Below are 14,311 nucleotides of genomic sequence, written 5' to 3'. Positions count from 1 at the left end.
TGTTAAACGTGCGGCGATCCCCCATACTAATTAGGATAAAGACGCTAAATTTAAACCGATAACTGGATTATTCCACATTTTCATAGCACGGCAATCGTATTACGAGTCAATCGTTGTGTCTTTATAGGCGAAACAAGTTCATATACTCGCACACATCAAGTCAATTAAAACGGCGTTACTAACCGTATTTGAGTGAAAACACAAAAAAATTATACAGCAACTTATTTAACAAAGCTTAGTTATTACTTCTAAATATATCAAGATGCTCGTCTACAAAGATCTATTCACCGGCGACGAAGTGTGCTCTGACGCATACACCCACCTTAACCCATTCGACAACCCAGAATTCGCAAGCGGTAAGTAACGTTCTCACGCCGTTTAATCGATAATCAGTTGCCTTTGAAGTTAAATCATCCAAGGTAGCTAAGGGAAACGAGGACTACGGTATTGCCTGCAATGATGAGTACGTTTTTACTATAGAGTCATAACGATGATGCAGTGAGGAAGGTGGTGGTTCGTCCGTGGCAGCTGACCCTACCGTCGAAATGGTCATCGACATCGTTGACGCCTTCAGGCTTCAGGAAACACCCTTCACCAAGGCAGAATACACCGGCTACATCAAAAAGTACATCAAGCGTGTGACTGCACATTTGGAAGAAAACGCTCCCGATAAAGTAACAAGTTTCAAGGATGATATCCAAAAGTTCGTCAAGCATGTATTGGGTAACTTCAGTGATTTCGAATTCTACATCGGTGAGTCACTCGACCTAGAAGCCGGTTTAATTTACGCCTACTACAACGGAGAAGAACTTGCTCCTAGATTGGTCTACATTAAGGAGGCTCTTACTGAAGAAAGGTACTAAGATACTTGCATTGCTAGATATTTAAACACAACTATTCCCCCGTTTTGCATACACATGGTTACGAGATGTTAAATAACATAACCTTCGTGGATTAATCTTTGGTATAACACCAATAGTCGGTCTAATTTGTTCATATTAGTGGCAGCTGTCTTGGTAGCAGGGCGCTATGGTGAATATGTCTATATAGGCCAACAACGGCACTACATACAGATGTAAAATGCAAATTACACATATATATTTGTAAATAATAAATATGGACACACTAGGATCCATTTTGCATAAAGAATTTTCATATGTGCACATCCCTTGTGACATCAACAGTCCAATAGAAGTGTTAAAATTCAAAGGCTCGGAAGACAGCTTCCGCAAGCATTTGACGAATCAATTTGCGAAAGATAAGCTACTAGCAGATGAGAAGCATGGATTTGAGAAATACCTGAAGTCACAGTACAAAGAAACTCAAGAGAAAGCTGGATCAAATAACCAGACAAATGTAGAACTCTCAGATGACTTGCTTAAAAGCTCTCTGGAAGTTGCATCGATTACATATCAGGTAGGCAAATGTTTATAATCAATGTTTCTCACACGATATACAATATTACAGATTATTCCGCTTACACTGCCATCCAAAAAAAACGGTTATATCGGCATCAATTGCTACATTGATGGAATAGGTCGTGTTAAAAATCTTCCTACAAACGCTAGGGCTACGAAAGTATGCTCCACAGGTAGGTCAATGTCGCATGTTTTAATGCCGCAGATATCCGTGGAGAATGCTACGTCTCGAAGACATTCGATGATGAAGAAGAATTCAGACGCATGGACCTTACACTAGAAGACTATAATGAGCTTTTTGAAAACCCTCCGGATGCAACAGGGAGGTGGGATAGCGCAGAGGCTCTCTCTAAGATGCTAGATCCACAAAAAAGTGCTGCATTAACTCAACAACCTAAAAAGGAAATAATACCGAATAATTGTGAAAATTGTAAAAGGGTGGGTTGTAATATGACGTATTCTATAGTATATAGGAGGAAAGTAAAGATGCGCCATTAAAAATATGCTCCAGATGCAAAAAGATTAAATATTGCTCCGTCCAATGCCAAAAGGATGACTGGAAATATCATCAACGTATATGTAACGTTAAATAGACCTATCTGGATATCCGAACACGCCAACAAGTATTTGAACTGATTCACACGTAGTTCACAACGTTATGGAAGGTGGACGTCGGGAACCATAGCGTAACAGATTTACAAAATAACTTATTTAACGCGTCCAATAAGTTCAGATAGAATATGTGCGCACTAATAGGGGGAAATGAAGCTAACTCGCTTTTAATTAAAGAGAAGGATAGTATGAACTAATACATTCTTCCAATGGCACGTACATGCATATGCACGCTTCTAAGAGCTGATACGATCGTTTAAGTCAACATGTTATATTCTATAACAGATTATCTGTGTATATTCACGACTGTGGCTTCAGATTCGAACTCACAATCTTCTCTTGTACCAACGCAGGAACGGGGTGATAGTGGGACATTTCCATCGTGTAAAAACCACGCCCCTGACTCATTGAACGAAGTTCAGTGATATATCCTTTCATTTCCTGAAGAGGTACGGTAGCAGAAATTTCTTTTACGCCACCGTATCCATCACGAATCGTCTGTACCTGACCACGTCGACGTAACAAATCACCACGCACAACGTTGTAGTTCGCAAGTGGGCATACTACATTAACCTTCATTATAGGCTCCAAAAGTCTGATGCCAGCTTCACGGGCACCGTCACGAATAGCCATAGTAGTTGCAGTGAGGAAAGCAAATTCAGAACTATCGACAATGTGAAATGTTCCATCAAGCAACGTCACACGCACATCAGTAACAGGATAGTGAGCTAACAAACCTTCTTCAAACTGTTGACGAGCACCTTTCTCTACTGCAGGAATAAATTCTTGAGGAATCGCACCACAAGTGATGCTGTTCTTAAATACGATCCCACTACCTTGCTCCAATGGCTCTATGTAGATCTTCACATGACCATACTGACCACGACCTCCAGATTGTCGTACATAACGACCTTCTGCATGAACAGGTTTTAAAAATGTCTCCTTGAATTCAACCTGAGGTGAACCCGTCTTCACCGAGAGGCCGTACTCCCGTCGCATCCGATCTACCATAATGTCCAAGTGTAGCTCACCCATGCCACTAATGATGGTTTCTTGGGTTTCAGGTTTCATGTACATACGGAACGCTGGATCCTCTGTCATAAACTTACGGAAAACATCACACATACGCTCCAAATCATTGCTATCAGTAGGCTCAACCTTTAAACTAATCACAGGTTCAGGGAATTGCATAGATTCAAGAGATACTTCGTCCTCTTCCTTGCATAAAGTGTCACCAGTTATCACATCCTTTACACCAACTAAAGAAACAATGTCACCAGCATGAGCAGTCTTCAAGTGCTTGCGCTCATTTGAATGGATAAATAGTAGCTTTTGAACCTTGTTTGATTTTTTAGTACGTGGGTTGTATACCACATCTCCTACACTGACTTGACCTCTGTAGATGCGAACGTAAGCTTGAGTACCAATTTGAGCGTCATGTGATATCTTGAAAACCAAACCCGCTAATGGTAAAGTAAAATCGTTTGTGTCAAAAGTCAACTCCCTTTCGACAACATTACTAACGGGATTATTAGTATCTGAAACTGAAGTCGTATCACCATCATGTGGATCAGAAGAGCTTTTGCTCTCATGAACGCAAATCTTATTTACTTCACAAGGTGAAGGAAGGTAGTCAACTATCATATCAAGGAAACCATGTATGTTCTTGTTCTTCAAAGAACTGCCTGCGCTAACTGGAGCTATACGGTTAGCCAAGGTCATTATACGTAAACCATCACGAATCTGATCTTCTGTAAGATTGCCGTTTGCAATGTATTGCTCCAGTAACTCCTCAGATGCCTGAGCGGCGTTATCTAATAAATGAGTGCGATAATGATGAAGAACGTCGTGCATTTCTTCAGGGACTACATTCTCGGTATAATCGAAACTATCCTTTTCTGTGTCAAAGTAATATGCTTTCTGTCTGTGGTAGCTTATTTTTATTGACTTGCCCACCCACCTTATTACGTCAATGACTCCCTGAAACGTGTTCGAAGAGCCAATTGGAATGAATACTGGAACCGGAGTCACACCAAGCTTCAGCTCCATTTCTTCTATACATTTTTCAAAACTAGCACCCGCACGATCCATCTTGTTTACGTAGGCAATACGCGGGATTCCATATTTACTTGCCTGGCGCCAGACAGTCTCAGATTGTGGTTCGACACCAGCCACGCCATCAAACACAGCAGCAGCGCCGTCTAATACTCGTAAGGAACGTTCTACCTAACAAACATATTTGTTGAGTAATTACCACCCACCTCAACAGTAAAATCAACATGACCAGGCGTATCTATGATGTTGATGCGATGTTGTGGAAACTTTCTATATCCACCTTTCCAAAAACACGTGGTTGCTGCGGCAGTGATAGTAATACCTCTCTCACGCTCCTGAGGCATGTAGTCCATAATGGCTTCACCTAAATACGAATGTCAATGTAACATTCCGTACATTACCATCGTGTACCTCCCCAATCTTAAAACTGACACCAGTAAGGTAAAGAACACGTTCCGTAGTGGTTGTTTTACCAGCATCAATATGCGCAATGATGCCTACATATAAATAAGGTGGATAAATACAATGACATCTTATAATATATAAGTAATAACACCCACAAAAATTTTTTGTATGAACAAATGCGTATTAACCTAAAATTATCACACTCGACATATCATAAAACCTAGTTTTACAACTGTTTAGCATACCACTGTAGCTAATATATAACCTGTATAGCAGATACGAACATATGGAAGCATAAGAATCTAATGTGTAGCAGTGACGTACTGACACACATCATAGACATACCTATATTTCTGTAACGATTTAACGGAACTTCCATTGCCGAAAGGTCTTCTACGTAAGCGCATAACTTTTGTTGGCGTTTAGAAGTGCCTAAAACAAAAGAAGAAGGCTCTCCATTGTAATATAACTCATACTCGTCACACCTACGAGGTGTACGAATTGAGCTCAAAAACGCTGCAGGAGGCCCTAAATGTCGTTTTATGTTATATATGCTGTACATTACCTATACCGCATCCATTGGACCTTAGTCCATTGTTATAATGGATGCATATAACATACGATGCGATGGCGAGCAAAAGCACGCAAACCAGCATCGAAAACTGGGTCACTTAAACGACCCCTATTTGATCATTAATGCTTAATAAAACATATGTGTACAACAGTCTACATCATTAAGAAGAGTAACGAAGTGCTAAAGGTCAGTGGATGGGGAATATTACGGAAGTAAGAAAACGGGCTCATAAGAAATGATATATAACCTAAGACGGATACTAAATAGGAAATTATATGACTTATAATATTTAATCTATCACATTCTCAATAATACAGGCCCTAAAACAACTGTTTTCACCTTTGGTGATATGCGTGTGAACCTCCGTGGGTGTATGATAGTACATTCAGACGAACTTAAACATCAGACATTTTGCAATTTGAACTTAAGCAACTACAAGTTTAACTTAGGAGTGTAATTTAAAGCCAAAATGTCAGTTTTTCAAAAGATCGCAGAGGTCGAGGCCGAAATGGCCAGAACCCAAAAGAACAAAGCCACCAATTTTCATCTTGGACTACTAAAAGCAAAGCTGTCAAAGCTGCGAGCACAACTCATCGAAAGTAGCGGCAGCAAAGGTGGAGGTGGTGGTGAGGGTTTCGACGTTTCCAAAACAGGGGATGCGCGTGTCGGACTTGTAGGCTTCCCTTCAGTCGGTAAATCGACCCTTCTAAACAAGTTAACAGGAACGTATTCTGAAGTTGCAGCATATGAATTCACAACCCTTACTTGCGTGCCTGGTGTATTTAAATACAAAGGATCCAAGATACAATTGCTTGATCTACCAGGTATCATCGAGGGAGCTAAGGATGGTAAGGGTCGTGGTAAGCAGGTTATCGCTGTGGCTCGAACGTGTAGTCTTATTCTGGTTGTTCTTGATGCAGCCAAGTCAATGAACCATAAAAGGTTGCTAGAGAAGGAAATGGAAGGTTTCGGAATTAGGCTGAACAAGTCACCACCAAACATCACATTTACCCGAAAGGATAAAGGAGGAATCACAGTTACTCATACAGTTACACTTACACATGTTGATGAGGAAATGATTAAATCTATCTGTCACGAATACCGTATTAGCAATGCAACTTTTGCCATACGTTGTGACGCGACTGTCGACGATATTATCGACGTTATTGAAGGAAATCGTATATACATACCATGCCTTTACGTTCTAAACAAAATCGATCAAATTACAATACCGGAACTCGACATTCTATCGCAAGTACCTCACTACGTACCTATATCTGCCCACCACGAGGTAAGAAACACGTTATTGATAAAATATTCTTGCAGTGGAATTTGGACCTTTTGTTAGAAACTATATGGAAGTACTTGGATCTAGTGCGTATATACACTAAACCCCGTGGAAAGATACCCGATTACGATGCACCAGTCATTCTAAAACGGAATCATAGCAAGGTAGAAGACTTCTGTCTAAAGATTCATAAGTCTCTGCTTCAACAATTCAAGTATGCACTTGTTTGGGGAACTTCTGTAAAACACAACCCACAAAAGGTCGGTAAAGAACATGTGTTAGCTGACCAAGACATCGTGCAAATTGTAAAGCATTAGTGCCTCATATACTTATGGAATCTACGCTTTGGAAGCTACCTAATGGCGCATTATAATCTTAAAAACATATATATAATTTTTCTTTCATTTAACGTCTAAACTGATTTATTGTTAGTGAATAACGTACTGAACAAGAACAGTGAAGGGTCGATGGGGAACGCTCGGCCGATAAATTTCAAGGTATAAGTATTAAATATTTATACTAATTAAGAATAGTGTTTATTCTTAATTCATATCGCAAATAAAAATAAAAATGTCTCGAAATAATGCTTCGAATATTGACGTTGATGTCATCAAAGGTCTGAGCCAACCGTCAGCATTGCACGATGAACTCGTGCGCTACATTCTGTCCACCGTAGGCTGTAAATTACACAACGAATCTACGCTAAGATTCGTATCTCACGCGGCACAGATATCACTAGAGAAGGTAGGGAGATACATACACACCTTATACGGTTCAGCTTATCAAGGACGCCAAAGATATTCAAGTGATAAATAAATCAAATACCGATTCCAAAGGAGGACGGATGTCACTTGACGAAATACGTGAACTTGACTATCAAACTATTGTTGAGGCTTTACAGAAGAGGGACCCTACGGCACATAATTACACAGTATTCCTCGAGCCAAACATGGAATTCTGATATTATATAAAGTGAATAATCCATGTCTACTCGAGTAGCCATGGATTAACCTTAATAATACGAGGATCACGCTCCCCGTAGTCAATAAGGAGCTCTTCTCCGCTACGTGTATATGTCGAGAAATAAACTTATAACTAACCTCTGTATATTACGCTTAGCCACAAAAAATAATCGTGGACATCCATTTATTTCCATTGCTTTAGGCACTACATTAGGGTTCTTCCGTGAATGGTTGATTAATCTGGCAGGTCCAAATTTTATGTTCTCCTCAGTGGCATCTATGCCATACTTCTTGCCGTTAACCTGGAAATGAAAAACATATGACCTAAACATAGTGGTAAATAAACACCATGTGTACCTACCCTTTGTCAGACCTTGATGCATCATATTTAAGCTCTCTTAATTTTGCTGCCTTTTCTGTGATTATGTGACCTTTGTACTCAACTACGAATTCGTCTTTTCTTATATCACATGCCGAAAACACAGCGCGGCCTTTGGGGGGGAGATAATCTAAGCGAACGGGAGCATAAAATCCTCGCTTTAGATGCTCACGATATATAACCATTTTCTGAGCATCTGACAATACAGAAATATCCCGGAGCAACAGCCCATTTTCATCCATCATGATCGAAATTAACTCCCCGTCGTTCAATCGTTTGCTTATAAGCTGACGTGTTGGTTTCCAACTAGGCATTCGTTGATTAAGACGTGCTTTTTTAATCAAATCAACCTTTATTTGAGCATCTTTCTCAAATAAATTCTGCATCATGACAAAATTATTGTCGAATATTGACGTATCTTTCGACTTTCCGAGGGATACGCTAGCTTTGTTGTTAACTGCGGTATTATCCCGATTGACGATTGTTCTTCGGCGCTTAGACCTAGTTAAAAACAAATGTGGTACTAGAGTGCGTAGAGATCCTTCATAGTCACCAGTGAGAACTAGGTTCCAAAATACAGTTGGGCAATATCGAGCAATAGCAATAGTAATATCTACGGGTTCTTCTTCTCTGGAGTTTGTGAACTTCTCGAAAAAACGACTGATGGTATCAGTACCGTAGATCTTTACTGTATCTTCCTCAGGGTGTCCCCTATAATGAGAAGGAAACCTAATTATCAAGATGTCACCTGCGTTAACTATACGGGTTCCTATTTGGAACATTGCCTTGGAACTGACATTAGTTTCCAAAACAGGGAACAAATCGTTGTTCACATCATTAGTAAGCAACTTTTGCCGCGAATCGTATACTTCGAAATTTCGCTTGATCATTGCTTCCATTCTACAATTAACCGTTGAATCGCTGCATAGGCGAGATTGGGTCGTGTCTGTTGTACCGATCAAGCTCTTCAATTCAGTCCAAAGTAAAGTAGATAATCCATGCATGGGTCGATCATTATTGTAGTCAACCACGTGTTCATACTCCCAACCTGCACGTTTTCGGCGACCATCCACGCGCTGTGTATTAGGAGAACTAGCAACTTTAGTAGTAGTATCTTCATACGAAACGCCACCATCAAAATTTAGAAGATCCATCGAAGGTACAGAGGGGCTGTCATAAGTCGAGTCTACTGAACTGGTAGTTGAAGTGGTATGTCGAACAAATTTACCACCATTCGTAGCATTGGTCCTATTATGTGATAACCCATTTGCCAATTGTTTACGTGAATTATTGTCAGCAAATACCTCTAAAGATTCATCACGCTTATCTAAGCCGTTGTCTGTGATCTTGTGCAACGATAGTCTAACACGCATAGCATTTTGATCGTCATCGACACCATATAAATAACTGCGATAAAATGAATAACCTAAATCAGCCGTATCTACTGGCGCTCTACGGGTAGTTCGACGATTTGTTCGCTCATTTTCATCAGTAACCTTCGCGTGAAAAGCATCCTCATCAAATTTCACAGTGCTGCAATGATTAATTACATGGCCAACAACCTTAAAATACATGCTTTTTAAGCTGTAAGAATACAACTTTACAAATGGTGTATGGAAAGGACGTCGTTCCACACCGATGATGTCGCTAACATCCTGTAAAATGTCGATACCTCCCGGTGTGAAGACAATGTAAAGCAGCTCGGCAGTTCGTTCGCGTGCTTTGGAAAGTTGAGCTATGCTTGGAATGCGCATAAGGCTGCTGGCTTCCGTATCTGGCAACCAGAACAGCTTGAATTTCTGATTGTATTGACCATACCGAGATGATCTGACAAACGATGATATGTGTGTAAATGCATCACGATCGGACGCCGAAATTGTTTCTTCATCGTGCGCAATCCGAGTGGATCTGCGAGTTGCCAATGGCGTGTGGGTGGCATCATTACTCCGAGGCCCTATGTCTGCTTCCACCTCTTTGTTACCACTCCTACGACTGCGAGATCGAAGTGTCACGGCTCGACGTTTCTTCTTATATTTTCTCTTAGGAGATGTCATTTCCTGTTCGGAGATTTCCTGGTGAACTTGCGAATCCAAACTGTCACTGACAACGGAAGGAGGACGTTCATATGATGAGGGGACCTCATCGTACCCACTTTTAGGTGTCTGTACGACCGAGTCATCAACCTTGTCTATATTGACTTTAGTGCAAGATGAGGGTGGTATAAGAAAAGGGGTGCAATTCACAGAAGACTCAGAACACAACAGCGATGAAGAAGGGGAACCGAAATCATAATCATCGTTGATTGATTCCTTCGAATCCGATAATATTGAAGATATAGCAGAGCAGCGTTGCTGCTTAGAAAAGTAGGTGCGAACCATTCAGAGGAGGAGTTGCACAATCTTCTGGAAATATTATAATTAAACCATAGTAATTAATTAGCTTGACTTATTCACGGCAAATAGGCCAAAATCACAATTTCAAGTAATCAAGAGATAAATGATTATTATTCCTGTTCCACAACTAATGTGTGACCAAATGCAGCAGACAACGACCTAACATAATATAATTAATAGGGAATATCTATTTTTATTAATAGTATGTTTTTCAATATATTAGTATATAAAACATTTGAATCACTACTATTCGTTTGACAAAAGTCAGTCTTCATTCTACAATTCGACTTTATGATGTTGCGCGTGTAATGCATAAATCGAGATATATCGATGACGATTATCCTATGTGACGCACTACTCAATTGTTTGCATACAGGTTGCATAAAATGAATGTACTTTTAGGGTGTGGCGTTTTCAGTTACAAAAGAGATATGGTTCTGAAAAACCATAACACATTACTCCTACCAAGCATTTGCGTATTACACATCGGCTGATTAGAAACATTCACAGCCTAATGTGATTCCTTTTCTTCCAGTAAATCAGTGATATTAAATCACTAAGATCATAGAACCTTCCTGGTGTTAAAGGATATATATGCGTTGTGTCTACTGCTGCACTTAAATGTATTACCCGCGCTAATGAATCATGGCTTGAATTGTAAATTGATACAAGAGAAAACCATAATGGTAAAGGTGAAACTAAATTTCATAATCTTAACCAGCGGAATGAACTACTTTTTCTGCATGGGACGTAATAGCCAGGAGTAATGTTGAATAAAAAATTAGTATTTAGTCTGGCAAAAGATGCTATAAAACGTCGATCATTGAACATTATCGCGCAGATAGAAAGATCGTTCGACTATCATCTAGATTTGTCGATATCTGCTTTGAGTGGTAACGATGCATTTGAAAATGAAACGTCCAAAGATGTTTCGGATCAGAAAATTAAGACCGTTTCAAAGGAAGTGATCAGAAGTATTGCCAGCATAGAAAATGTCGCTTTGGAACGAAGTGGTAGCATCAGTCTTCTAGGAATAGATTGTTTGAGACCTCACGAAATAGTCTTAGGATTTCAGTTGGTTGATATCTTTTGTTCACTAAAGTCGCCTTTAGAATTGCAAATGAGCGATAGACAGAAAATTGAAGTGCGCCTCCGTACTTTGATGATGTTGGCTTGTTCTCAAATTGACGCATTTGACTTTGTCAAGACAGCATTGGTGATGAATGCACTGGTAAATATAATACAAAATGGGCATATAGATGCTGTTCTTGTTAATGGGTTGCGTAAATGCAATACTGCTACAGTGGGATTCGACCGCAAGTTAAGATCTGCGTGGAATCATAAATCTATTACTTTGGAAGACTACAGCCTTGTTAATGCACTCACATGTTTCCACGACACTGTAAGTACAAATGTAATGGTTTCCCTCAATCTTTTCTCCACGCGTAAAGTTAATGAATCTGCTCTAAAGGTACCATCAAATGAAATAGATGCCCATAGCATATGTATGGTACTAAAATATTATGCAGCTTTAAATTATGCATCTTTTAAATTGGTCAGTTTAATTCTAAAATGGATAGAAACGCAAAATGAAATGCATATAGAGGATAAATATAACATTCTTATATCATTGGGCAAGCTGGATAATTCTGAATTATATTTATCACTTAAGAAGACAACCCCGTGGGAAAATACGAAGACTAAATTAACATACGAGTCAAGAAACATAAACTTGCATCATTCGTCTGATGTTAAGAGTGGCACCACAACAAAAAATCATCTACTCCAGGAAAATGAAGACAATAATAGCATGGCTGAAGTTTTCATTTCCTCTGTTATTAGACTTAAGAGTGTAGGCAATGCTAGTGTCAAAAGGTTGCAATTATATATAGCTTCACTAGTAAAGTTCAGAGAAAGAGCAATTTCATTGGATATTTTGCGTCAAATGGCAACAGGGGCACTAAAGGACGCTTCTACAAGAGTCTTTCCAGGTACGCAGCAAAAGCAAGTATTTTTTACAGTTTATGCATCTCTGTTATACAACATAAAGTTGTGCACAAATAACCCACCACTTTTATCACGTAGTGAAATACAGGAATTTTTCCTCTCCAACAATGTCCAGAACAGCATTTTGGCATCCCTTCTTTCGCTGGCTAAGAATCCAACCAAAACGCGTATACAACCACTAGCAGATATTTGTGTATTTATGAAATTAATGGGAGGGGTGAACCATGTGCCCGTTGCCAAATTCCGATTAACCCATTTTCGAAAGGTCCTCAAGGAGGTAATAGGGCTTTCGTTTTGGTATTCCAGTGAGTCATTCATAGTGAGACATTTTAATGAAATGTCTGAATACTTATACGGCGATAATGCCTTTAAGCCCAAGGTCCTAGATAGGCTATGTATAATTTATAAAGAGATTAATCAAAACTCCATTCCCCATGATGTTTTAAGAATCTATATCGATTTAACAGGCTTGTTGAGGTGTTTATATAGGGAAAATGTGCACGTGACTTCCGATTTGCACGAACAGATCAAGGTATTGATTCATTCCACATATAAAAATATTCCATCCGATAAAGTTCTTTACATAATGCGTATGATACATTCTCTTGCACGTATACTTAACGGAGATGTAAAGCTACATTCATTCTATGATTTTAAAGGCATCCTTTTTCATATATTATCCCATAGTCAATGGAAGGATAACGTGCTCTTATTGGTCGATATACTATATAATTTGTTACCGTCATCTATCTCTTGGATAGTTTGTGAGACTAATTCTACACAATTGTTAGATGTTCTGACACACTATCATACTTCTGTTGTGTTGCCGCGATTCCATCTACCTTCTCCATGGCAGCCAACTGGTGTTGAAAATCCACTTTGGGAAGGGGGTACTCTGGACATTTCGGTTTTCGCCAAATATGTTCATATCGTCTGGACTATTCAAGAACGATCTTCGTTTCATCGGGAAGCTTACCTTTCTAAACTCTGTGATATTGTCTGTCATTTGTCTGCATTTCAAAATGCCAAACGTAAGAAACCTGCTTTATTGAACTTTTGTGACGACGAATATGGTTCTAAAAAAGGAAATGAAAGGTGGCAGTCTTTCAGTGTCCACCTGTTGGCAAGGGTACTTTTGCAAATGCATAAACAGAGTGTAGGTTCACAACAGTGCAATAGGCACCCTGATTCTACAGCTCTTCGAGGACTCGCTTTCTTATGCCAACAGTTGTCAGATAGTCTAGACCATGGAAACGATCATAAGGCCTCTATGAATAGACTAACAAATTTGCTAACTGATCACATAGAATATGTGGCATGTATTGAAATTATAGATAACATGAGAAGGAAATTATTGTTGATGATGGAATCTCAATCTTATCATGGTGACGCCATTACCTAGTAATGTACCATCAGCATTTTAAACATATGAAGTAATTATAGCGAAACTACTCTGCAATGCCGGGGTGATAATCAATATTTTTATATAACAACTTTAATACTTTTCATTCTTTTGCAAGACGCTTCCTATTCATATGGCATTAATAAAATTAACAATTACGTTCATATCGCTGGAATCGTTGACTTCTTTAAAATTACAATTAATAAACTGCCCTACGGTTATTGCTTCTTCACTACATATATTTTTGTTCGGTATAATGGTTACTAAGATCCAACGATGGTTTACATCTTATGACGATGGTTTTTCACCCATATACGTTCCTTCTAATCTGGCTTGGTGATATGACAACATTGAAACGTTGGGTTATGCGTAATTAAGTTGTATACTCAAACCTAAGACTAATTATCAATGGGTATTATGACAAATGTGATACATATATGGTAAAACTGATAAATAACGTGTTATCTTCATTAAATCTCAGATCCAAAGGGTGTTGTATCGCAGATATCATCAAAGTTAAATCTTCAAACGTCTTTATATTCGTGTATATGACTTTCTAAGTGTACTCTACGTCATTGAGTTTAGGTATATCAATTTTACTAATTCAAATTTGAAAAAATTGGATGACATTTTATCTGATGTTCGTCGTAGTGAACACCACATCATTCAACCATTTTTACCATACGTTACGTTGGTGATCGTGCGTACACCATAAATATGTGCATAAATGGCGCAACACTACAATTTGCCCCCTTTCAATGTATAATTGTTATACGTTCATTCGATTGTCACTTTCCTTGCTGCGACAAACCCCAT

At 39.1% G+C, this 14,311-nt stretch overlaps 7 protein-coding genes across 7 annotated transcripts; 5 read left to right on the top strand and 2 right to left on the bottom strand.

Annotated features, from left to right (window-relative positions):
- Positions 1–85: 85 nt before the first annotated feature.
- Positions 86–974, top strand: BBOV_IV004730 (uncharacterized protein). The gene is made up of 3 exons (XM_001610352.1): positions 86–356; positions 394–463; positions 500–974. The coding sequence occupies exons 1-3, from the start codon at positions 263–265 to the stop codon at positions 861–863; spliced, it is 528 nt and encodes a 175-aa protein (XP_001610402.1). The 5' UTR covers positions 86–262; the 3' UTR covers positions 864–974.
- A 110-nt stretch (positions 975–1,084) lies between these two features.
- BBOV_IV004720 (MYND finger family protein) lies at positions 1,085–2,171 on the top strand. Its single transcript, XM_001610351.2, has 4 exons — positions 1,085–1,416; positions 1,468–1,591; positions 1,624–1,856; positions 1,892–2,171. Exons 1-4 carry the CDS (start codon positions 1,117–1,119, stop codon positions 2,009–2,011), a joined length of 777 nt encoding a protein of 258 aa, XP_001610401.1. The 5' UTR covers positions 1,085–1,116; the 3' UTR covers positions 2,012–2,171.
- A 149-nt stretch (positions 2,172–2,320) lies between these two features.
- On the bottom strand, positions 2,321–5,256 carry BBOV_IV004710 (putative translation elongation factor G (EF-G)). Its single transcript, XM_051767556.1, has 6 exons — positions 5,056–5,256; positions 4,836–5,018; positions 4,487–4,582; positions 4,292–4,449; positions 3,991–4,256; positions 2,321–3,954 (listed from the first exon to the last, which is right to left on the bottom strand). Exons 1-6 carry the CDS (start codon positions 5,144–5,146, stop codon positions 2,331–2,333), a joined length of 2,418 nt encoding a protein of 805 aa, XP_051623243.1. The 5' UTR covers positions 5,147–5,256; the 3' UTR covers positions 2,321–2,330.
- A 47-nt stretch (positions 5,257–5,303) lies between these two features.
- On the top strand, positions 5,304–6,709 carry BBOV_IV004700 (putative developmentally regulated GTP-binding protein 1). Its single transcript, XM_001610349.2, has 2 exons — positions 5,304–6,355; positions 6,391–6,709. Exons 1-2 carry the CDS (start codon positions 5,534–5,536, stop codon positions 6,667–6,669), a joined length of 1,101 nt encoding a protein of 366 aa, XP_001610399.1. The 5' UTR covers positions 5,304–5,533; the 3' UTR covers positions 6,670–6,709.
- Positions 6,710–6,882: 173 nt separating this feature from the next.
- On the top strand, positions 6,883–7,353 carry BBOV_IV004690 (uncharacterized protein). Its single transcript, XM_001610348.2, has 2 exons — positions 6,883–7,096; positions 7,131–7,353. The coding sequence occupies exons 1-2, from the start codon at positions 6,923–6,925 to the stop codon at positions 7,311–7,313; spliced, it is 357 nt and encodes a 118-aa protein (XP_001610398.1). The 5' UTR covers positions 6,883–6,922; the 3' UTR covers positions 7,314–7,353.
- On the bottom strand, positions 7,310–10,121 carry BBOV_IV004680 (SET domain family protein). The gene is made up of 3 exons (XM_001610347.2): positions 7,676–10,121; positions 7,453–7,638; positions 7,310–7,415 (listed from the first exon to the last, which is right to left on the bottom strand). The coding sequence occupies exons 1-3, from the start codon at positions 10,069–10,071 to the stop codon at positions 7,340–7,342; spliced, it is 2,658 nt and encodes an 885-aa protein (XP_001610397.1). The 5' UTR covers positions 10,072–10,121; the 3' UTR covers positions 7,310–7,339.
- Positions 10,122–10,292: 171 nt separating this feature from the next.
- BBOV_IV004670 (uncharacterized protein) lies at positions 10,293–13,564 on the top strand. Its single transcript, XM_001610346.2, has one exon. The coding sequence runs from the start codon at positions 10,853–10,855 to the stop codon at positions 13,493–13,495; it is 2,643 nt and encodes an 880-aa protein (XP_001610396.1). The 5' UTR covers positions 10,293–10,852; the 3' UTR covers positions 13,496–13,564.
- Positions 13,565–14,311: the final 747 nt, after the last annotated feature.

This window comes from Babesia bovis (assembly GCF_000165395.2).
Source record: "Babesia bovis T2Bo chromosome 4 map unlocalized Chr4_1, whole genome shotgun sequence".
Classification (NCBI taxonomy): Eukaryota; Apicomplexa; class Aconoidasida; order Piroplasmida; family Babesiidae; genus Babesia; species Babesia bovis.
Note: the sequence above shows the minus strand (reverse complement) of the source record. Positions and strands in the feature narration are given on the sequence as shown.